The sequence below is a fragment of the Sinocyclocheilus anshuiensis genome, unplaced genomic scaffold, assembly GCF_001515605.1.
Source record: "Sinocyclocheilus anshuiensis isolate Anshui unplaced genomic scaffold, SAMN03320099.WGS_v1.1 scaffold1639, whole genome shotgun sequence".
NCBI classification, from domain to species: domain Eukaryota; kingdom Metazoa; phylum Chordata; class Actinopteri; order Cypriniformes; family Cyprinidae; genus Sinocyclocheilus; species Sinocyclocheilus anshuiensis.
In genome coordinates this window covers 371,150-389,422 of record NW_015548336.1, presented here as the reverse complement: position 1 = coordinate 389,422, position 18,273 = coordinate 371,150, and the positions used below count along the sequence as shown (strand labels likewise).

At 37.8% G+C, this 18,273-nt stretch overlaps 2 protein-coding genes across 3 annotated transcripts in view; one reads left to right on the top strand and one right to left on the bottom strand.

Moving 5' to 3' along the window:
• Positions 1-8,691, bottom strand: part of LOC107656552 (calmodulin-binding transcription activator 1-like) — a 380,613-nt gene extending 371,922 nt beyond the window's left edge. Inside the window, exons 1-2 of the mRNA XM_016444448.1 lie at positions 8,664-8,691; positions 4,898-4,999 (exon numbers count right to left, since the gene is read on the bottom strand). Coding sequence (XP_016299934.1) covers positions 4,898-4,999; positions 8,664-8,688 — 127 coding nt within the window. The 5' untranslated portion in view covers positions 8,689-8,691. The remainder of the gene's footprint in view (positions 1-4,897; positions 5,000-8,663) is intronic.
• Positions 8,692-11,436: 2,745 nt separating this feature from the next.
• The window catches only part of LOC107656549 (dnaJ homolog subfamily C member 11-like), a 10,586-nt gene continuing 3,749 nt past the window's right edge, over positions 11,437-18,273 (top strand). The window contains exons 1-15 of one of the 2 annotated variants that reach the window (XM_016444440.1): positions 11,437-11,560; positions 12,369-12,498; positions 12,957-13,030; positions 13,164-13,265; positions 13,345-13,360; positions 13,509-13,630; positions 14,624-14,746; positions 14,843-14,916; positions 15,065-15,254; positions 15,348-15,433; positions 16,342-16,458; positions 16,545-16,700; positions 16,916-16,985; positions 17,208-17,265; positions 17,365-17,507. In XM_016444440.1, the coding sequence (XP_016299926.1) occupies positions 11,489-11,560; positions 12,369-12,498; positions 12,957-13,030; positions 13,164-13,265; positions 13,345-13,360; positions 13,509-13,630; positions 14,624-14,746; positions 14,843-14,916; positions 15,065-15,254; positions 15,348-15,433; positions 16,342-16,458; positions 16,545-16,700; positions 16,916-16,985; positions 17,208-17,265; positions 17,365-17,507 (1,533 nt within the window). In that variant the 5' untranslated portion in view covers positions 11,437-11,488. Of the gene's footprint in view, positions 11,561-12,368; positions 12,499-12,956; positions 13,031-13,163; positions 13,266-13,344; positions 13,483-13,508; positions 13,631-14,623; positions 14,747-14,842; positions 14,917-15,064; positions 15,255-15,347; positions 15,434-16,341; positions 16,459-16,544; positions 16,701-16,915; positions 16,986-17,207; positions 17,266-17,364; positions 17,508-18,273 lie in introns of both variants that reach the window. The other variant, XM_016444439.1, reaches the window with a different exon arrangement.

Genomic DNA, 18,273 nt, shown 5'->3' with positions numbered 1-18,273 from the left:
TGAAATTAAAACAATACTGCACATTGTAATCTCTATGAGTTAAGTCTATTTATTATCAAAGCATTTGTCAGTAATACAGTTAAAATGGAGAAAATATGTGAACGATTGCATTGCAGGCTGATTCAAAATGTGCCCCTAAATTTTCTGCTTGTGCTCCTACAAATTTTCAGTCAGGGGCTACAGTGCTCCTAGTAAAAATAGTAGTTAGTCTGGAGCCCTGCATACCTAAATTTAGCTGTAGCATTTACATTTATTTTTTTCTTGATGTTTTATTTTTTTATTTATTTAGACAAAATAGCATAGAATATTTAATATTGGTCATTTGTTTGTTATAGACATTTAGAATTTTCCCTGCATTCAATTTTTATTTAATATAATTTAATCACAGTCTTTTGCATTATAAACTTTTACTATGCCCAAATTGGGATTCATTTAATTCAACACTTCTTTGTGAAATTCTTATTCTACTATTTTTCTGTCTGTGTTTTTCACAGAAATCACAGGCCCCGAAGTGACTACATTTTGAAAGAAGCATGGGTTTTGGGAAAATCATGTACGTGTGTGTTATTGAACATTCTAAAGCAATGTAACGGCCAATGAGAACAAATGCTGAGAGCTCTGCTGGGCAACTTATTTAGATGTAGCTTCTGAGACATTATGGATTAAGAAGAGACAAGCATACAAGGCTTAAAGTACAAGCGTCAGGCATGTGTGCACAAGGCCCACAAGCAAATACTAGACAGCTGTTAGAAAAGCCAAGCTGAATTACCACAGACATACAATGAATTAATATGGATAAAAACAGTTTCACAGACTTCTCATTACCTCCATTTACATATGACTGATATTCCACTCACTAACTCTCCAGTGAATTAGTTTATCTAATCTGAGAGACAGATTCACCACGTAAAATCATAAACATCTTTGAAACCACCACATCAATAAATCAATGACTCAAAATAAACCATCAATTTTTTTAAACGGATGTCAAACTAGGAACAAATGGTTACCTGGAACAAGGCCCAATGCAAAGTCACAATTACCACTTCACTGAGAGTACTTCTACATTGTAAGAAGCCAGACCTTGCTATTATCTTGAAAATAAAAAAAGAAGCATGGATTGAGGCATAGCAAAAGCCCTCTGAACCAGCATAATGTTGACTAAATCATATGCTACTACTACTTCAGTGGCAATCAGTTACACTTAAGCGTGATAGTTGTGAGAAGAAGTAAGAAAATGATTCTTGGCACGACTGACTGTGAGTGACTGAACATCTCTTGAGGGATAATAAAGAAAACCACATCTTAAACCTTTTAGACCTGGCGTCCATTACTATGAATGTGCATGTGTCTCTGCTTTAGATCTTGTCAATGAAAGGTTGTATGTTTAACAGCTAATCAAATAGCAATATCGACCTTCATATTTTTATTTTAGAAAAATAAAGCACACTGACGACAGACATAATGGCACTTTAGCCAAAGTGCAAAAGTAATGGTCCTTTAAAACTTTTTTATATTAACAGGCATCTCATAACAGTTTGATAGATTTATTGTAAGATTAAACGGATTTGTATGTATAAGTCCTATTTCAACTGTAGCTTTACAACTTTGGCCATTAAGTATTCTTTTTTTGACAGACCATTTTTTCTGTCCAAAAATTTGAGTCTAAACAATCCACAATACTGTCCACAGTTTGCTGCATACAATGCTTTGTGGTCTTTTACTGTGTTTTTGTGAATGGACAATTAATCAGTGACATCTCTTTAAATCTACATTACATACTTTCTTTTCCATGTTTTTGCTTTTTGAAAAATCAATGCTTGATTAATTGCAAAAACCTGGTCTTTGCTGAGAAAAAGGATGATGGTGTCTAAATTAAGGAGCACAAACAACATCATATCAGCATCTCTCTTTCACCTGATCATGTTCTTGTTCAACTTTTTGATGTATTAGAAAGCAGTAATATTGTCTGTAAAAGGACAGACAACAAAGTGAGCTCATATTAGAAGCATAATGTGTTATAAAGAATACATTAATAATGTAAACCAGCCATGTATGTGCAAACTGTCTGCCTTCACTGCCTTTGAATGTTGCTAGTATATGGCCAGAAGAAATACTGAGACACTTTCTATTTTTCAATATTTGCCCTGAATCCTCAGACTAGACACACTACGCAGCAGTGTTCAGCTGTGTCTGCCCATAGTGCTGTTTGTCAGGCTGGCTATAGCCACTGTGACAAATCACCAGCAGGCAGCCTTGTTAAAACACTGATGTGGTTTAATGGGTGATGTCCGAGACTTGGGTACATCTGATGAGCTCTCAGCAGACATTAATGTCCAGCCATATCCACTAGAGCAATCACAATTCTGGCTGAAGTTTGCTTGTTTTGTATTTCTTTTTCACATAGTGAAAGTAATTTCTAAACTAAATCTAGACTACGCGGCCTTTTTGGTTCTACGCTGACTAAATCGTTACGAACATCTCATCTAAAAGTTGTCGGCATTCAGATACAGTAGGAGGCTGGCCTGAATCCATGAAGCCCAAAACAGCGACTTAATTCAGCTACCAAAGTGCCTGCAACAAACTGAAGAGAAAAACTAGCCTTCTTAAGTATTTTCAGCCTCAGCCAAGCTCACCCATCCATGAAAATCCCATCTCAGGGAGAGAGGAGGTGAAGACCTGCGAGCACACACACATTCACTCGCACACAGCAGACAGTAAAGGACACGCCGCCAGATCCTCACTAAAGTCCTTTATCCTTATCATAACTACTCCCACAATTACTCACATGAGTGGTTTACCTGTTTCCGCCAAGCCATGCTGCATTTTTACTGTCCTAGTGATACGAAAACCTCTAGGCACCAAACATTAACTGGGCCGCTACAGACAGGCACACACAGCGGTTACATCATGCTGGAGTGTGAGATGCAATACTTAAAGCGTAGACAGATACACAGGGCGGCATGCTCATATATATACACACACTAGGGCTGGGCGGCAACTGCGCGTCTTGTGGGCTAGACTTATAAAACATTAAAATGCAACGTCACTTACATCATGATCACCGCATCTCGCGCTCCACTAATGACGCTCCCAGACGCACACCTAACATTTGATTGTACTATTTTTGCATTCAAATGCAAATGTTTATTTTAAATTCATTTTTTTTATTCACAATCTCCTCATCACAGGCAGGCACAGCACTCAATTCAGCATGTGTTCATGTTTGTGTGTGCGGTCTGCGTCACTCATAGCAAGTGCCTATAGCGTGCGCTATATCGAACATTTTTTCTATCGTTATCGATGAGGGTGTACCGTCGATAAATATCGATACCGTTTTATCGCCCAGGCCTAACACACACCATCTGAAATATCAACATGACTGCAAACAGCTGCTTCTGCCGTTTACTTTACATCTCTGGGCATGTTCATTAAAATCTTTGAGCTTTGAAATGGCAAGGACTCACTCAATGGCATAATGAGCAGACAGCACAAGAAGATGAGGCTGATTTAACTCTACTTACAAATTTACACAAAAAATGAACAAGCTTAATTACACAGATCAACTAAGTGTTCAGAGGTGCCAATAGAGAAGATATACTGCCTATTAAACATGAGAACAGAGCCACTTCTTGGGTAACCAAAGCTCCATATAACACACAAAGCTGTATTAACATGCACATGATCCCACAACAAATGCTTTGATTAAAGTCCAACATAAAATATGCATGTTTTATACTCCTAGGGGAAATGTGTCTAGTAGTGTTGACAAATCATTTCAACAAATAGTAGAGCTCAGTCTTGCTGTGCTATTGGATGGATGTTTTTCAAAGATCGATGCTAGCATTTGAAGCACAGGGGCTACATACACACTGCAGCTAAATTTGGTTGACAGCTTACCTTTTAATGCTTAAATCTGTTCTGTACACACAGAGTTCAGTAATTCATAGGACTGACAACCACATTCTACAACAGAATTAAGTTACGAAAAATGTAGGTAGTGACAACCGCATTTACAAAAATCCTATGCAGTGCGTACAGAATTGTACTAAACAACTAGTTATTAATGACGTATTTACAAATGTATCACAGTTGTGTCTCTCTTCTGTATGTGCCATGCAAGAAATCACTGGAAAAGTGTTGTCTTGATTAATTCTTGTTGCCAGATCTTGCCAAAAAAAGACAGCCAACAAGAACAAGCCCAAATAAATCAAAATACTTTATCTTGGAAAGAAAACCAAAATTTTCACGACCTGAACCTGCCTACTTTATTATTTCCATAAATTGGATGGCCTTATGAGCCCAAACAACAAGCCCTAAGACAATTATAATAAGTGGGCATGGCAACACTTCAAGAGTGAGCTCTGTGAAACAGCTTTCCCATCTTAAACAAAGCATGACAGTTCTGTCGACAGTGGTTTAGTTAAAATCACCAAACATACCAATTCTTTGGTCACTGTAATATTCCTTTGGTCAAAAATAGAGGATATCAAAAGTGAGACACCAAGATGTTTACCATGGTCTCAGTCATGAAAATTTCAGTCAGTTCTGTTCCATACACACACAAAACCATAATTCGGGGAATTCACTCCCATATTTAAATGCGGTTGTCTCTCCTGAAGCTTTACAGTGTGTACATAACCAAGGTGTGCCAGATCTTACCCACCCACTGTCACTTTCAGTTACTAACAACACATCTGATATCGACAGCATATCCCCGTCAAAGCACTGACTCGTCAATCATCACAGAAAGCCCCAACATGAAGTCCCAAGGGAGGAGAGGACGACAAATGAAATCAAGAGGTAAATAAATGAATCGATGGATGAATAACAGATTAGGCAGCAAGTGGCCCCTTCGAGCAATGCCACGAATGCAATATTAATAAGCAGCTCTTACTGTTCGTCTCTGTGTCTTCACTGACACTCTTAGGAGGAGCATGGGCCGAATAACACACAGCTGATCTGTACATTCGATCCGGATTACGGATTTTCTTCAGTCCTTCAGGAAGCAAAGAGAGTGGAGAAGAAAAAAAATAATTCTGGGAAAAGTACACATTCCCGGATGTACAACTTTGTTTTAGTCTTTATTTCCCCCATGCACATAGCAGGAACTTATAAGAATGTTTACCAGGGTCAGCAGTGTCGTGTCTGCCAAACCCGTCTCCCTCCCATCAGCAAGCCCATGCATCCCAAATGTGTCCATCTCCATGCTGAAGAACACCTCTCCCAAACAATATGCACCGTTCGGCCTCAGAGTTCAGCGTGCCTATTTGCTTCTCCCCCTTTTTTATCAAGAGCATTCAGGGGTGCATTTAAAGGGATTACTTTGGCCTAAGGTGTTGCCTTGTGAAGAGAAAATGTAGTTTCATTTGCAGGCAGGGGTATGGACGAGGAATGTAAAAGCACCCAGTTCCCTTGTAACTTCAGACCGCATGCACATTTTCATTAACTATAACAAAGTGTCATAGATGGCTCCAGCTGTTAATGGCTAGAAGTGTTACACTGCCAAGAGAGAAAACAATCTATCTAGACCACTGTACAGTAGTAACTCCAATACTAACTGTTTTTTTTTCAAAATCACCTGACGTGTTGCGCATGTTTGCCTGTGTTTCTTGTATTTTTTCATTTTTCACCTCAGTCTTGCTGATAAATCTGTAGGTGCTGAAATAAACAGTCAAGAAACAGCCCCTAACAGGTAGCGATGAGGGCAGAAATCAAATTCATTGTGGTCCTAGGGGTGTTTGGTGAGGCTCAATTTTAGTAAGCTACACCAATCGATGAACTTAATGTGTGTTTCTGTGTGAGGCAGGTAGGGAAGGATCGAGACAAGTCGAAAGGATCTGTTATGACTCCCCAGGAAGAAGTGGCATCTCCATCTATCCCTGTCATTCACTAATTCAATAAAAAAATAAAAAATGTCAAAGCATACTTTCAAACTAAGGAAAATGACTATGCAGAGATCTTTAAAAGTTAATTTTCTACATAATGGCTCAATATGTCACAAATCCCTCTTTGGAGAGCTTGAATCCTTCCTGCTTCTACTAATAGTCAGTTGTTGTGATAAACAGCACCCTAGTCTCTGAATGAACCACCAAATTCAAATAGATGTGTGTAAAAATATGGAGCACCAACATCATCAAAAATTTAAATAATCTGTTATCATTTACTTATTTTTGTGTTTTACAGAAGAAAGAAAGTCAGGTTTGGAACTTGATGACAGTGAGATTTTATTGTTGTTGTAGTTTTTTGGGGGTGAACTGTCCCTTTAAATGTACAGTTCCTTCGTACATCTCAATCCACCATCGCCACCTTCCATAGGTACAGTCCCAGTTCCTGGCAATCTAAAATGTGAGCTAGGTCATATCAGGAGATAGAAGAACTCTATGGGAGACATTAACCATGTTTTCATAGCAGCCTCCAGCTAAGAACAGCCTGTCCTTATGTGCAAAAAACCCTGCCAAATAATAAGGCCCTGGAGAACCGTGCTCTATGCAAACATTTTAAATGCTTCAAGGACAAAAGGTTAAAATACAGGCAACAATCAGTGCTAAAATGAATGGTGTGCAACACGTATAATGGCAAACTACATGCTGAAAGTGAATAGGCCTAGAAATTAAATATAACACACTGCTGGCTATATGGGACTCTGAATTTAGTTGTAGCCATACGGTGCAGAGCACTCTATATTACTATGGAGGTGTGGAACACTAGCTCCACCCCCATACGTTGACCTGACAAGCGTGACAAAAATAACCGAGCCTGTTCTGCAATAGGAGTCACAAGTCGGGGTTTCTAAAAAGCTCTTGGCTACTGAGATGCATTGGCAGGAAGCAGGCCAGTCTGACACACGTTTCAAGGCTGGTTGTGTTTGTTTGCATCTGAAATGCACACACAGACAAGCAGAGATTGACACATGCCACATGCACACACCCACAATCAAACACATACACACACAAAGAAAGAGCTAGTTTAGGTAGTTAGCCTCAGTGCTGTTTTGAAAACAAACGTAGATTTATATTTATGGTAATGTTTGTATTCTTAGCTGACAGTGTTAAAAATATAACAGTGAACATTTAGGAAGCTCAATACCACCCCCTTGTGGATTTCTATATGTTCGGATCCCTGTGTTTGTCTGGAGTCATGTTTTAATGTCAGTTTATATTAGGATAATTTATTCTATCTATAGTTTATCAATATGCATAATTTACTACACAAAATTGAGGTTTTATGATCAAACATATCTTTCACCTTCTACTAGGCTATTCACCATCATGAAAATGGACAATTCATCATCACACTATGATTTATCAACTCGTTTTGCTGTCTTTAAAGGTTCCCTAGAGGCTAGTTTGTTAACTATCAAAAACGATTTATAGACTGAATTTTTGTTTTAGCCAAACGTATTTTTTTTCGAGATATGTTATCACGATTTCCCCAAATATAGTTCCTTTTAACTCAATGTCGCCACCTTGTGGTTAATAAACAATTATTTGCTTTGATCTCACAATGAAGGTGAATTGCAAACAAAAAAATCCTCGCACCTAATGACGACTTGCCAAAACCTCGTTGTGTATACGTTTTATATTCAAAGAAATCTGTCATATGAGCTGGTGGCAGCTTGACACAACTGTTCAAAATGTAATTCTGGTCAGAGCTTCAATAATACTAAAAACAATACTGTTGACTACGTCTGACAATAATAATTAAAAATCGTATTTCAGCCAAATTTAGCAGCGAAATAATGTGGACATGCATTGCAGTGCAACTGTATTAGAGTGTCTCTGAGTCAAACCAACTCGTTGCCTTATTCATTAAAGTAACAAATCTGAAAAGTATTCGAAACAGTGTTAAAGAGAAATGGTTATGTATAATCTTCAATAACACCTCTTCTTTCTTCCTGGCATAAGAATCAAATTTCGTTTTGCGTTATGGTCGCCACATTCCATTCTTGGTTATACAAGAACATAGGTTCAAAGATTTAAACTGCTATTTATGTGTATCTGACGTAAAAGGGGCACATTGGTATAGAAGAATGTGTCCTTGAAGCAAATTTCAAAGTGAAATATCTTTGACCACACATTACAAAACCGCAAAAAAGAAGGTCAGTTGGAGTCTATGGACGCGTGAAAGTGACCGAGAGGGGGAAAAATCTACTATTAAACAAGCTTACCAGCAGTATTTTTATGACTCCTGGTTGTAAGGTAGTTTTAGGTCAAACTACGGTCTCCAGAACTCTATCCCCGCCAACTCAGAAACAATTTACGCAGCCGAGGAAGCTTGGTAAATCGAAAAAAGAAGTTAGAAATCGACAGTCGTTGCGGCTCACAAGTTTTGCTTTGAGCGCGACCGTTAGGCTGAGGGCAACGGAGCGCGAGACGGATTTTTGAATTTTCAGAGGCGCTCGCGCTTTTGCTCCGGATTGTTTTTAAATATGTGTGATGCACACTGCTGGCTAGCTACCGATGCTGGCTAGGGTGATGTGATGTGATGTGATGTGATGTCTGTGCTGGAATAACGAGTGTGTGAGGATAAACACAGAGGCTTTACAATCCCAAAAGCTCCTCGGTTCTCAACTGGCGGCTCTTCCCTGCCTGCCTCCAAATTTTTCCCCTCGCACACTCTTGTCGTACAAGTAAAAAATATCCCCGATGTTTCTGACTTACCTTCCGGCTTGTTTTCGGCAGCCATTTCCCCTCCGCGCGCCACTCGCTCCTCCTCCTCTTCACGAGCGTTGGGTACCACGCGCGTTCACGCCGAGGACAGCAGCACGAGAAGCAGGGACTGGCGAGGCAGAGGCGAGTCCAACCGGAGCGCACTCACGATTGGCTGTCCAACTATGACTGACCATGTTGTTCTAAAATGGCTTGCGAGAGCAAAGCAAATATCCTCCCCTTCAAAGTGTCTCTGAGAACCATTGGGTAAGGCGTGATGTGTAGATACACCTTAAGAAGAACCGAACCAATCCAAAGTGAGCGCTCTTGAGACGTTCGCGTGCAAATGAAAAGACGATGCAAATGTTTCAAGTTGCCCAATTCAAAGGCAGAAAACGTATTTTTCTGAGCTTTTTGCGCTGACATTTTATTCGTAAGCAATTCAGGACAGGTCATTTGTACGTCAAGTTAATGGCCTTTATCCATTTTATATTATAGCTCTGCTGCTACCAATGCATTGTAAACACCTTTACTGCTCCGATTGAAAACTTTCGACCACGTTGAATTGAATTTGCAATGAATAAAATCCAGTTGAAAACTCATAAAATCACGTAAAATGGCAGAAATCATTGTGACAAGTTCAATGGATGTTGTGTGATAATTATGGAAACATTTTTATTTTTTTTTTACAAATTGCTGATTGTTATAAAGCCACCTGCGTTAAAACGCAAAAGCTGTGCGTTTTTTATGTTGTTAAAGCAATGTATGCCATTAGAGAGATACATAACAATCCATAGGTTAACCTTGAAGATGAAGCAACGTTTGGGCTGAATGCGCTGAAGTGCTGCGCCATGGTGCTGAACAGACAGCTCCAGGTGGAAGCAGCGGTCTACTGTTACAGTGCGCTTTCACGAAAAATGTAGCACCCCAGACCTCCTAAATATCTTATGGTTCACTGAAAGTATCTGGAAAGTATCCTACACTGCTGAGCTTGCGAGATATATCGTTTCTGGTAGTCTATTCCAATAGTGTATGCATAATGATGTGGTCTGGGTCCCATCTGAATTGCTTAGAAAACCTCAAAACTGCGTTTAGGAATATGGAAGTCGTATTATAACCGAGCTGATTAATTATTCGTTAGATTAAGCATTCGTTAATTGCATTGAGCATATAGATAATGGCTTAAATGCCTCTCTGCCCGCAGCGAATACCCTCCATGAAATGTTATCATTAAAGCGTCATCTTTATTGCTTGCAGTTGCTAGATATCACGAGTGCTTTCCAAATCCTTATCTGTTCATTTTCGAAGAGAAAAATCTTGGATTGTTGAATCAAATATTCTAAATGACCCGTGGAGAAAACATTCGGGCCAGTCTATCAGACGAAACATCTGGTAATGGAATAAACATAACATTGTGACTTATAAACATATGACTGAATAAATCAAGCTCAATGTGTATGTAGCAAAAGTTTAATTTAGGATTAGAAACGTGTTCAGAAGGCTAATAATAATACATAAAGCTCTTGAAACATGTTGGTTTACTACAGCTTTTGAGGCACTTGAATTCTCTAAGGGACTGAAAATTATACTACAGCATAATTCCTTATGGAACATCTGCAATCTATTAAGGATCACACATGGCATCACACAGAGGTCTTCACAGGCTATTTAATTTATTTAATACACGAGTTTCACAATTTGAGTTTAATTACTGAAATAAATGAACTTTTCCACGACATTCTAATTTATTGAGATGCACCTGTACTCCTTACTTAAATTCCATTACGTCACAAAAACATCTTTGTTTCCATCCATTTAACTTATCACAATAATTTCTACTCCATTTTATGACTTTTCGAAGTTGATTTTATTCGTCTGTAATTAAGTGGACTTATTTAATGATTGCACACGTACTGACACGACACTGATTTATTATTGGCATTTTTTTTCAAACACTAATGGAACTCAGCTTGGATCTGACGTCAACTACAGCCCATTAACTAACTGAATGTTAATTAAGGCCAAAAGAGGGCGCCGGTTGACTTTTTAACTTAATAAATTAAATTAAACTAAAATGTTGGATAAATAAAATGTCTAGAATGAATAAAAGTCTGCTAGAAACATCTTTTAATCTTCAGTTTGAATGTATTCATTATTTTTAGATATTCTTTGTGGATACTTGAATGACGCTCCTGTTAAAGTCTAGGCTATATTTTGCGTTTGCATCACGTAAAAGTATTTAAATTAGATTATATGTACAACATCCCAAAAGTAGGCTAATATAAACACGCTTGGACATTGATAAACTTGAAACGAAAACGCGCAATGTCGAGGAAAACTTTCTAGTGTAGGTTAAATTAATAGGCTATATATTACATAGCACATAATGTGGTTGTAAAATATAAAATGTTGCATATTTTATTGGTGCATTATACATAGATGAGTATGTGGATTTTCCTAACCGAAAAAAAGGACTATACGCCATAAAAACTGATTTTTATGTCGTCTGGACTACTGAACAAACATTTAGAAGTTTATTGTAAAGTGCAAAATGCGAAAATAAGGCTCTGTGAAATTTTTACAACATGTTTGTGTCCCCAAAGTTCTACCAACACTTGCGGTCTTCACGCACACTTGAAGACTTGAACTAAATACAGAAAGGACCGGTCCGTATACATATCAGGCCCAAAGAACTTTGTCTTACATCCTTTTGCTCAGTGTTTCCTCCCATCCTGAGGGTGGCGCTGAAGCCGTGCATGCGCTCCAACTCTACACACCAAAAATCAGCGTAGTTTGATCTGGCGCTGGGGCGGGGCCGGGGCTGAAAGGTGGTAAATATGGCGGCGGCCTTGGAAGAAGATGAAATCGACTATGATGATTATTATTCTCTGTTAAACGTCCGCAGAGAGGTATGACATACTTTTGTTAACAGAGAAGTTTAAGATGAGAAAGCCGCAAGTGAACAGTAAATGCAGGCGCTTCAGGTATCGCGCTTTTAAACAGGATCCAACAGCATGTCGTTAAGCTGTGGCTCAGTCAGCACACCGTGACCCTTATTTATCATTGTCTTCAAGCAGGAATTTGACTTCATGGTCATTAATAGATCGGATGCATACTATATATAAATGCCTTCTGTTCTCTTTCACCTTAAACGAGGAGCACTGAGTGAAAACACTATGTAGGTGGTACTTTTTGGCGCTTCTCAACTGTAAAAGTGAAACTGCTTCCAAAGTGTTGACTTCAAGAAAACTCTGCAAATGATATTTAACACATCTATTAAACGAGATCGTTTTGTCTTTGCCAGCTGTTAAGATTATTAGAAAAAAATAATTTGCCTAAAAATGAAAAATCTTTTAGCATTTACTCACCCTCATGTTGCTCCAAATCTGTATAACTTTCTTCTGTGGAGACGTTATGCAGAATGTTATGGACTGACAGCCATCTTTTGGCATACAATGTAATCAAATTGTGACTGACGTTTTCATTTTGTCTAATTTAGTGGAACAGAACAGAAAGTTAAACATTTATGACACTTTAAAGTTTTCACAGAAGCCTTGAAAGGATTTTAATTTGTCTTGATTACAACTTCGGAACTTGTTTTTGGACTCTCTTGAAGTTTTTGGTCTTGATTTTGCACCTTTTTATGTTATGTCCTCCCAAGAGCAATGTTGTAATTTAGGGTTATGATAAATGATTTCTGTTTAACTTTATATCCAGGCCACACAGGATGAGCTCAAGGCTTCATATCGCCGTCTTTGCATGCTCTACCACCCAGACAAGCACAGAGATCCAGAGCTTAAAAGGCAGGCAGAGCAGCTGTTTAACTTGGTTCACCGGGCATATGAAGGTACGTTGTTTTTGCACACTCAGCCTTTTAAAGCCTTTGACAAAGCAAGCCACTTTTGTTGCATTGTTGTCTTTGTTTGTACTGTCAAGGAAACATTTTGTTTTTAAAGGGATAGTCTTTTCAAAAATTAATATTCTGTCATCATTTAATCACTCTCATGTTGTTCCAAACCTGTATGCATTTTATGGCATATTATGAAAAATGTTGATAACCAAACCAGTTCCCCTTTGACTTCCATTGTTTTGAAAGTAAATGAAAACTGAAACTGTTTAGTTACCAACATTCTTCAAAATATTTTAAAGTAAGTCATACAGGTTTGGAACATCATTAGGTAAATAATGACACAATTTTCATTTTTGGGTGAACTATCTCTTTAACAGACCCTTTCTCTGTAGTAAGACAAGTTTTTAATACCAAGTCATGAATATTTCATGATTGTGATTTATGTTCTTTTGCAGTACTAAGTGACCCACAATCTAGAGCAATCTATGACATATATGGGAAGAGAGGGCTGGAAGTGGAAGGATGGGAGGTAAGTTGGCTATTCAGAAGACTAAAAAATGCTTCAGCATTCGTTTCATACTTCCATAACATTTCAAGCAAATAATTTTCCCAGTGGGCTTTTGTGTCATCTTTTTTGTGCTCACTACAATAATGATTTCTAGGTAGTGGAGAGGAAAAGAACACCAGCAGAGATCCGTGAAGAGTATGAGCGACTTCAAAGAGAGAGAGAGGAGAGAAGACTACAGCAAAGGACCAACCCTAAGGTTTGACCTAATGCCTTCAAAGCAGCAGCCACTGTCATCATTAATACAGGTCTCGCTGATTGTTCTCTGTTTCACTCAGGGCACAATAAGCGTAGGTATTGATGCGACAGACCTCTTTGATCGCTATGAGGAGGATTATGAAGAGATCTCTGGTGGTGGCAGCGGCGGCCTACCGCACGTTGAGATCAACAGGATGCACATATCACAGTCAATAGAGGTATAGTCCTTACATCATAAGCGTAGGTATTGATGCGACAGACCTCTTTGATCGCTATGAGGAGGATTATGAAGAGATCTCTGGTGGTGGCAGCGGCGGCCTACCGCACATTGAGATCAACAGGATGCACATATCACAGTCAATAGAGGTATAGTCCTTACATCGTTTTTTCTGATGTATATTCTAGATTACTGTTCAGAAGTATGGGTCAGTAAGGTTTTTGTGTTTGTTTTGAAAGACATAAATACTTTTATTCAGAAAGAATGCATTTAATTAAAAACAATAAAGATGTGTAATGTTACAAAAGATTTCTATTTCAAATAAAGGTTGTACTTTTGAGCTTTCTGTTCTTCAAAGAATACTTGAAAAAATGAATCATGTTTCCACAAAAATATTAAGCAGTGCAGCTGTTTTCTGGTGTGATAAGAACTGTTGATCATATATCAATGTTTTTAGCAACAAATCAGCATATTAGAATTATTTCTGAAGGATGCTGTGACACTGGAGTAATGGCTGCTGAAAATTCAGATTTTGCAGATTATCACAGAAATAAATTATATTTTACAATATATAAAAATATTTTTTTTTTAAATAATGTTTCATATAATTACTGGTTTCACTGTATTTTGTTTAAATAAATTCAGCCTTGGTGAGCAAAAACTTAAGAAAACATACTAACTCCAGTCAGTTATGATAGGGCACAATGCAAGTGTTAACATATAAATATGCTTCCTGTGTAAATGACATGATGCTAATTTTTTTGTTTTATTCATGTATTTAAAAATGCATTCATTACAGTGACTTGGTATTTCATGTATACAACTCTCTGTATTTGTTTGAAACACTTTTTACTTTGAAAAAAGAAATGTATGTGTCTGTGTTAAATATATAGAATGATAAAAATATATATTTATATTTAATCCATTAAATTCAAACTTTAACATTTTTTCAGGAAAAAAAAACATGAAACCTAAATTTAAAAAATACTTTCTAAGAGACTTGTGATATAAACTAGATATTTCCTTTCTTTTAAAAGATTTTTACTTTCATTTATTGTGGAAGCGAATCACACTTATATGTCATTGGCCCTGATCTTAATACAGTCGTGAGGCTTATATACTGTCCATCTCTGCTCTCACAGGCCCCTTTGACAACCTCAGACACAGCCATTCTTTCCGGCTCTCTCTCCACACACAACGGAAATGGGGGAGGAAACATAAACTTGGCCTTGCGACGAGTCACCACGGCTAAGGGCTGGGGAGAAGTAAGTGCTGTCAGTTAATGCTGTACATAATAATGGACTACATTATCATTTTTGCTGAACTTCTAATCAAACATGATTCGTACATGTTTAATACAGGTTGAGTTTGGGGCAGGAGACACACATGGCCCTCTCTTTGGGTTAAAAATTTTCCGTAACTTAACTTCACGCTGGTGAGTACAGCACATCTCTGTTTTTGAGAAATTTAGTTTAATTATTGTCCCTTTATTTATTTTTGTTAAAAATTGTAACTCTTGACCGGTTTTTTTTTTTTTTTTTTTTGAGCGAATTGTATATTGACGATATATTTGTGTTTTTTAGCTTCACAACGGCTCATTGTGGCATGCAGTTTTCATCCCGCGGCATACGGCCGGTGCTCACTACTATGCTTGCACGCCACCTGGACAAAAACACTATGGGTTATTTACAGTGGCACTGGGGTACTCAGTCTTCCATGAACACCAGCATCGTCAGGGACACCAAAAGCAGCCATTTGACCTTCGCTGTGCAGGTCAGTTGCTTGTTTTGCACAGCACCACCTAATCTTTATTCCAGTGTTTTTTTTTTCTCAACCACTGTTCATGATCTTTTATTATTGCCATAGTTGGGAATTCCACATACATTTATCATGATGAGCTACCAGTACAAATTCCAGGATGATGACCAGACCAAGATCAAGGGCTCAGTCAAGTATGTATCTGTGAATGCTGCCTTTGTTTTTTTGTGTTTTGCATATAGATGGCTTGTAGCTGTATTTTTATCTAGCTACATTTGCACTTTTAACCAAAAAGAAGATGGTTAGTTTAAACAGGTAGTTCATAAATCTGGTTAGTTAAAACAGGTAGTTCAAAAAAAAGGTACTGGTAGAATTTGTCAGCCAATATTAGCTTTGAGTATTATTATGCACAATTTTTTTTAAATAATTATTTGTTGATAAAGTTGAATTTATTTATTTTTTTACATGATTTATTTAATTATTTTTGCTGTATTTGAAGAGTTCTGCTTAATCAAATTCTTTATCATTGTTATACTTTATCAATGTGCTTTAAACATTTTTGCTTATCAAGCACCCTATTTTGCACAGATTTTACCTTGACTATTTGCACTTGTAAACAACAAAAACAAGGTTTGCATCAAGTTTGGATTAAATCGGATATGTACCCTGTCTGACCTCTAAATGTTGTATCTTGAAAACCATATATACGTTGAAATTCACTTTTACTCGTATTAGTACTGCTTATTTTAATCAACTGCAATCTTTGGGTTGAGCTATTTTGTAATTGAATTAGGTTAGCCCTGTATTTTTGTTTGCTTATTTCACATTTTATATCAAAATATTATACAGCAAACACTCTGCAGTATTGCTGTGGACTCCCTAGGTGTCACAGATCTACTGTTAAAGACAGACATTCATACTATTGAATGTAAATAAACAGGAAATCTGTGTATTTGTCCTTGCAGTATAAATGCAGCATCTGTCTGATCCGCTAGATTCTGTGTTCATGTGACCTGCAGTTTATTTGTGGCTGATCACTACCAACTTAATGATTCTAATTTTCTGTTTCTAGCCTGTTAAAATAACAGCACTTGTGTTGCAGGTCAGGGTTTTTTGGTACGGTGGTGGAATATGGTGCTGAAACTAATATCAGTCGACACAGTGTCCTGGGCGCTACTGTCAGCATTGGAGTACCTCAAGGCGTCTCTCTCAAGATCAAGTAAAATGCTTTTGATAATTTTGAAGCTATATTCCAATAGCAGTTTTTCAGTAGCTCTGAAATCGTGGTATTTTTGTCTATCCCAGGTTGAACCGAGCGAGCCAGACGTACTTCTTCCCCATTCACTTAACAGACCAGCTTCTACCCAGCGCCGTTTTTTATGCCACTGTCGGACCCCTTGTGTTCTACTTGGCCATCCAGCGGCTAGTTATCAGACCTTACCTTCATGCTCAGCAGGAACAGTAAGCCTTTTTAGCTGATTAAATGTGCGGAGTCACACTAACATGTTTCATTTTGTTGTCTTTTATTGGCCAGTTGACTTCCCAACACTCTTCTCCAACCTTTATCCCCTGTGAGTCTGGAAAATAATAGACTGAAATCCGTTTAAATGGCTGTGAAACTGTGAGTAAAAGAGCAAAAGAGTAAATTAAAATGGAACCTTTCGTCTTTTGTTTAGGGAGCTTGAGAAGCAGCGGGAGAGTTCGGCATCAGACATTGCCAAGAAGAAGCAAGAGGCAGAAGCAGCTGTGAGCTCATAATGTCTAAATACACTGCAAATAATTTATAATGCATGACCGTTTAAAGTGGTCATAACTTTCACGGAAGGCTCTTTGTGTTCGGAGAAACAATGCGTTAGCATCAGGCTATCGTTCCTATCTGCACATCAGTCACTGTGTCAGGGTGATAAATGTGTGCCTTCACTATGTGCATATACAAGCAGTCTTATTTGAAATCACTCTTTTCTCTAGGTTCTGCTGATGCAAGAGTCTGTGCGTAGAATTATCGAAGCAGAAGAGTCCAGAATGGGTATGACCGCATAACACCCGATAGCATTGGACGTGATCAAACTATGATTTGAACTTTCTGCCAAGTGAGGATTGGTGACTTCAACTCCTTGTGTACCAGGTCTGATCATCCTCAATGCCTGGTATGGCAAGTTTGTGACAGACAACAGCCGGAAGCACGAAAGGGCAAGGGTCATTGACGTGACGGAGCCTCTACAGTGCCTGGTGAAGGACTCCAAGCTCGTTCTCACAGAAGCCTCTAAGGTAAAGCACAGTTATGCTTGCTTTTAGTGATCGACCGATATTTATATTTTATTACCGATACCAATTATTTGCATGTTTATGTGCCCGATAACCGATATGCAGAACCGATATTTATTTACTGTTATAAAGTAAATAAATGACTGAGTGAAGTAAGTCCATACTTCACTTTGGTTTTTCCTCCTTTCAGTCATCTTAAAAAAAGTGTTGAAAATTTGCAGTCTTTCATGTTAAATTTAATCTTCATATTACAACAATAATTAAAAAGATTTTTAAAACAATTTAAAGCATCAGCAGCAACACTAATATTAACAATAAGCAAAATAAATGTAGAAAGTCTAATGTTTTCAAATGGAGAAAGTAAATAAAGGAAAGGAGTCATATCAACTTCATTTTAAACTACAGTTTTAGTAGGTTTATAAGCTGTTTAATAGGCTACAGAGTCAAGAATAATTCACTGGATAATGTTAATTCACTGAATAATATTCTCTGGAATATTGAAATGTAACAAACAAAACATCGTATTTTATTGCATTTCTCAACTGGCATGTTATATCAGAATTACTAATAATGTTTTTGTCGTTCTAGATTATGAAATGCCTGCTGACAGCTAGCAGTTTATCTATGCAGTTACACAGAACCTGTTATGTTAAATAAAGTTTACTAACTACAGTAAATCAAGTACCTCTGCACGCCGTTGTTGTCGTGTTTCCTCTCAGACGCACTGCAATGGTGATCCTGCGCGCAATTCTCAAAACATCCACAAGAT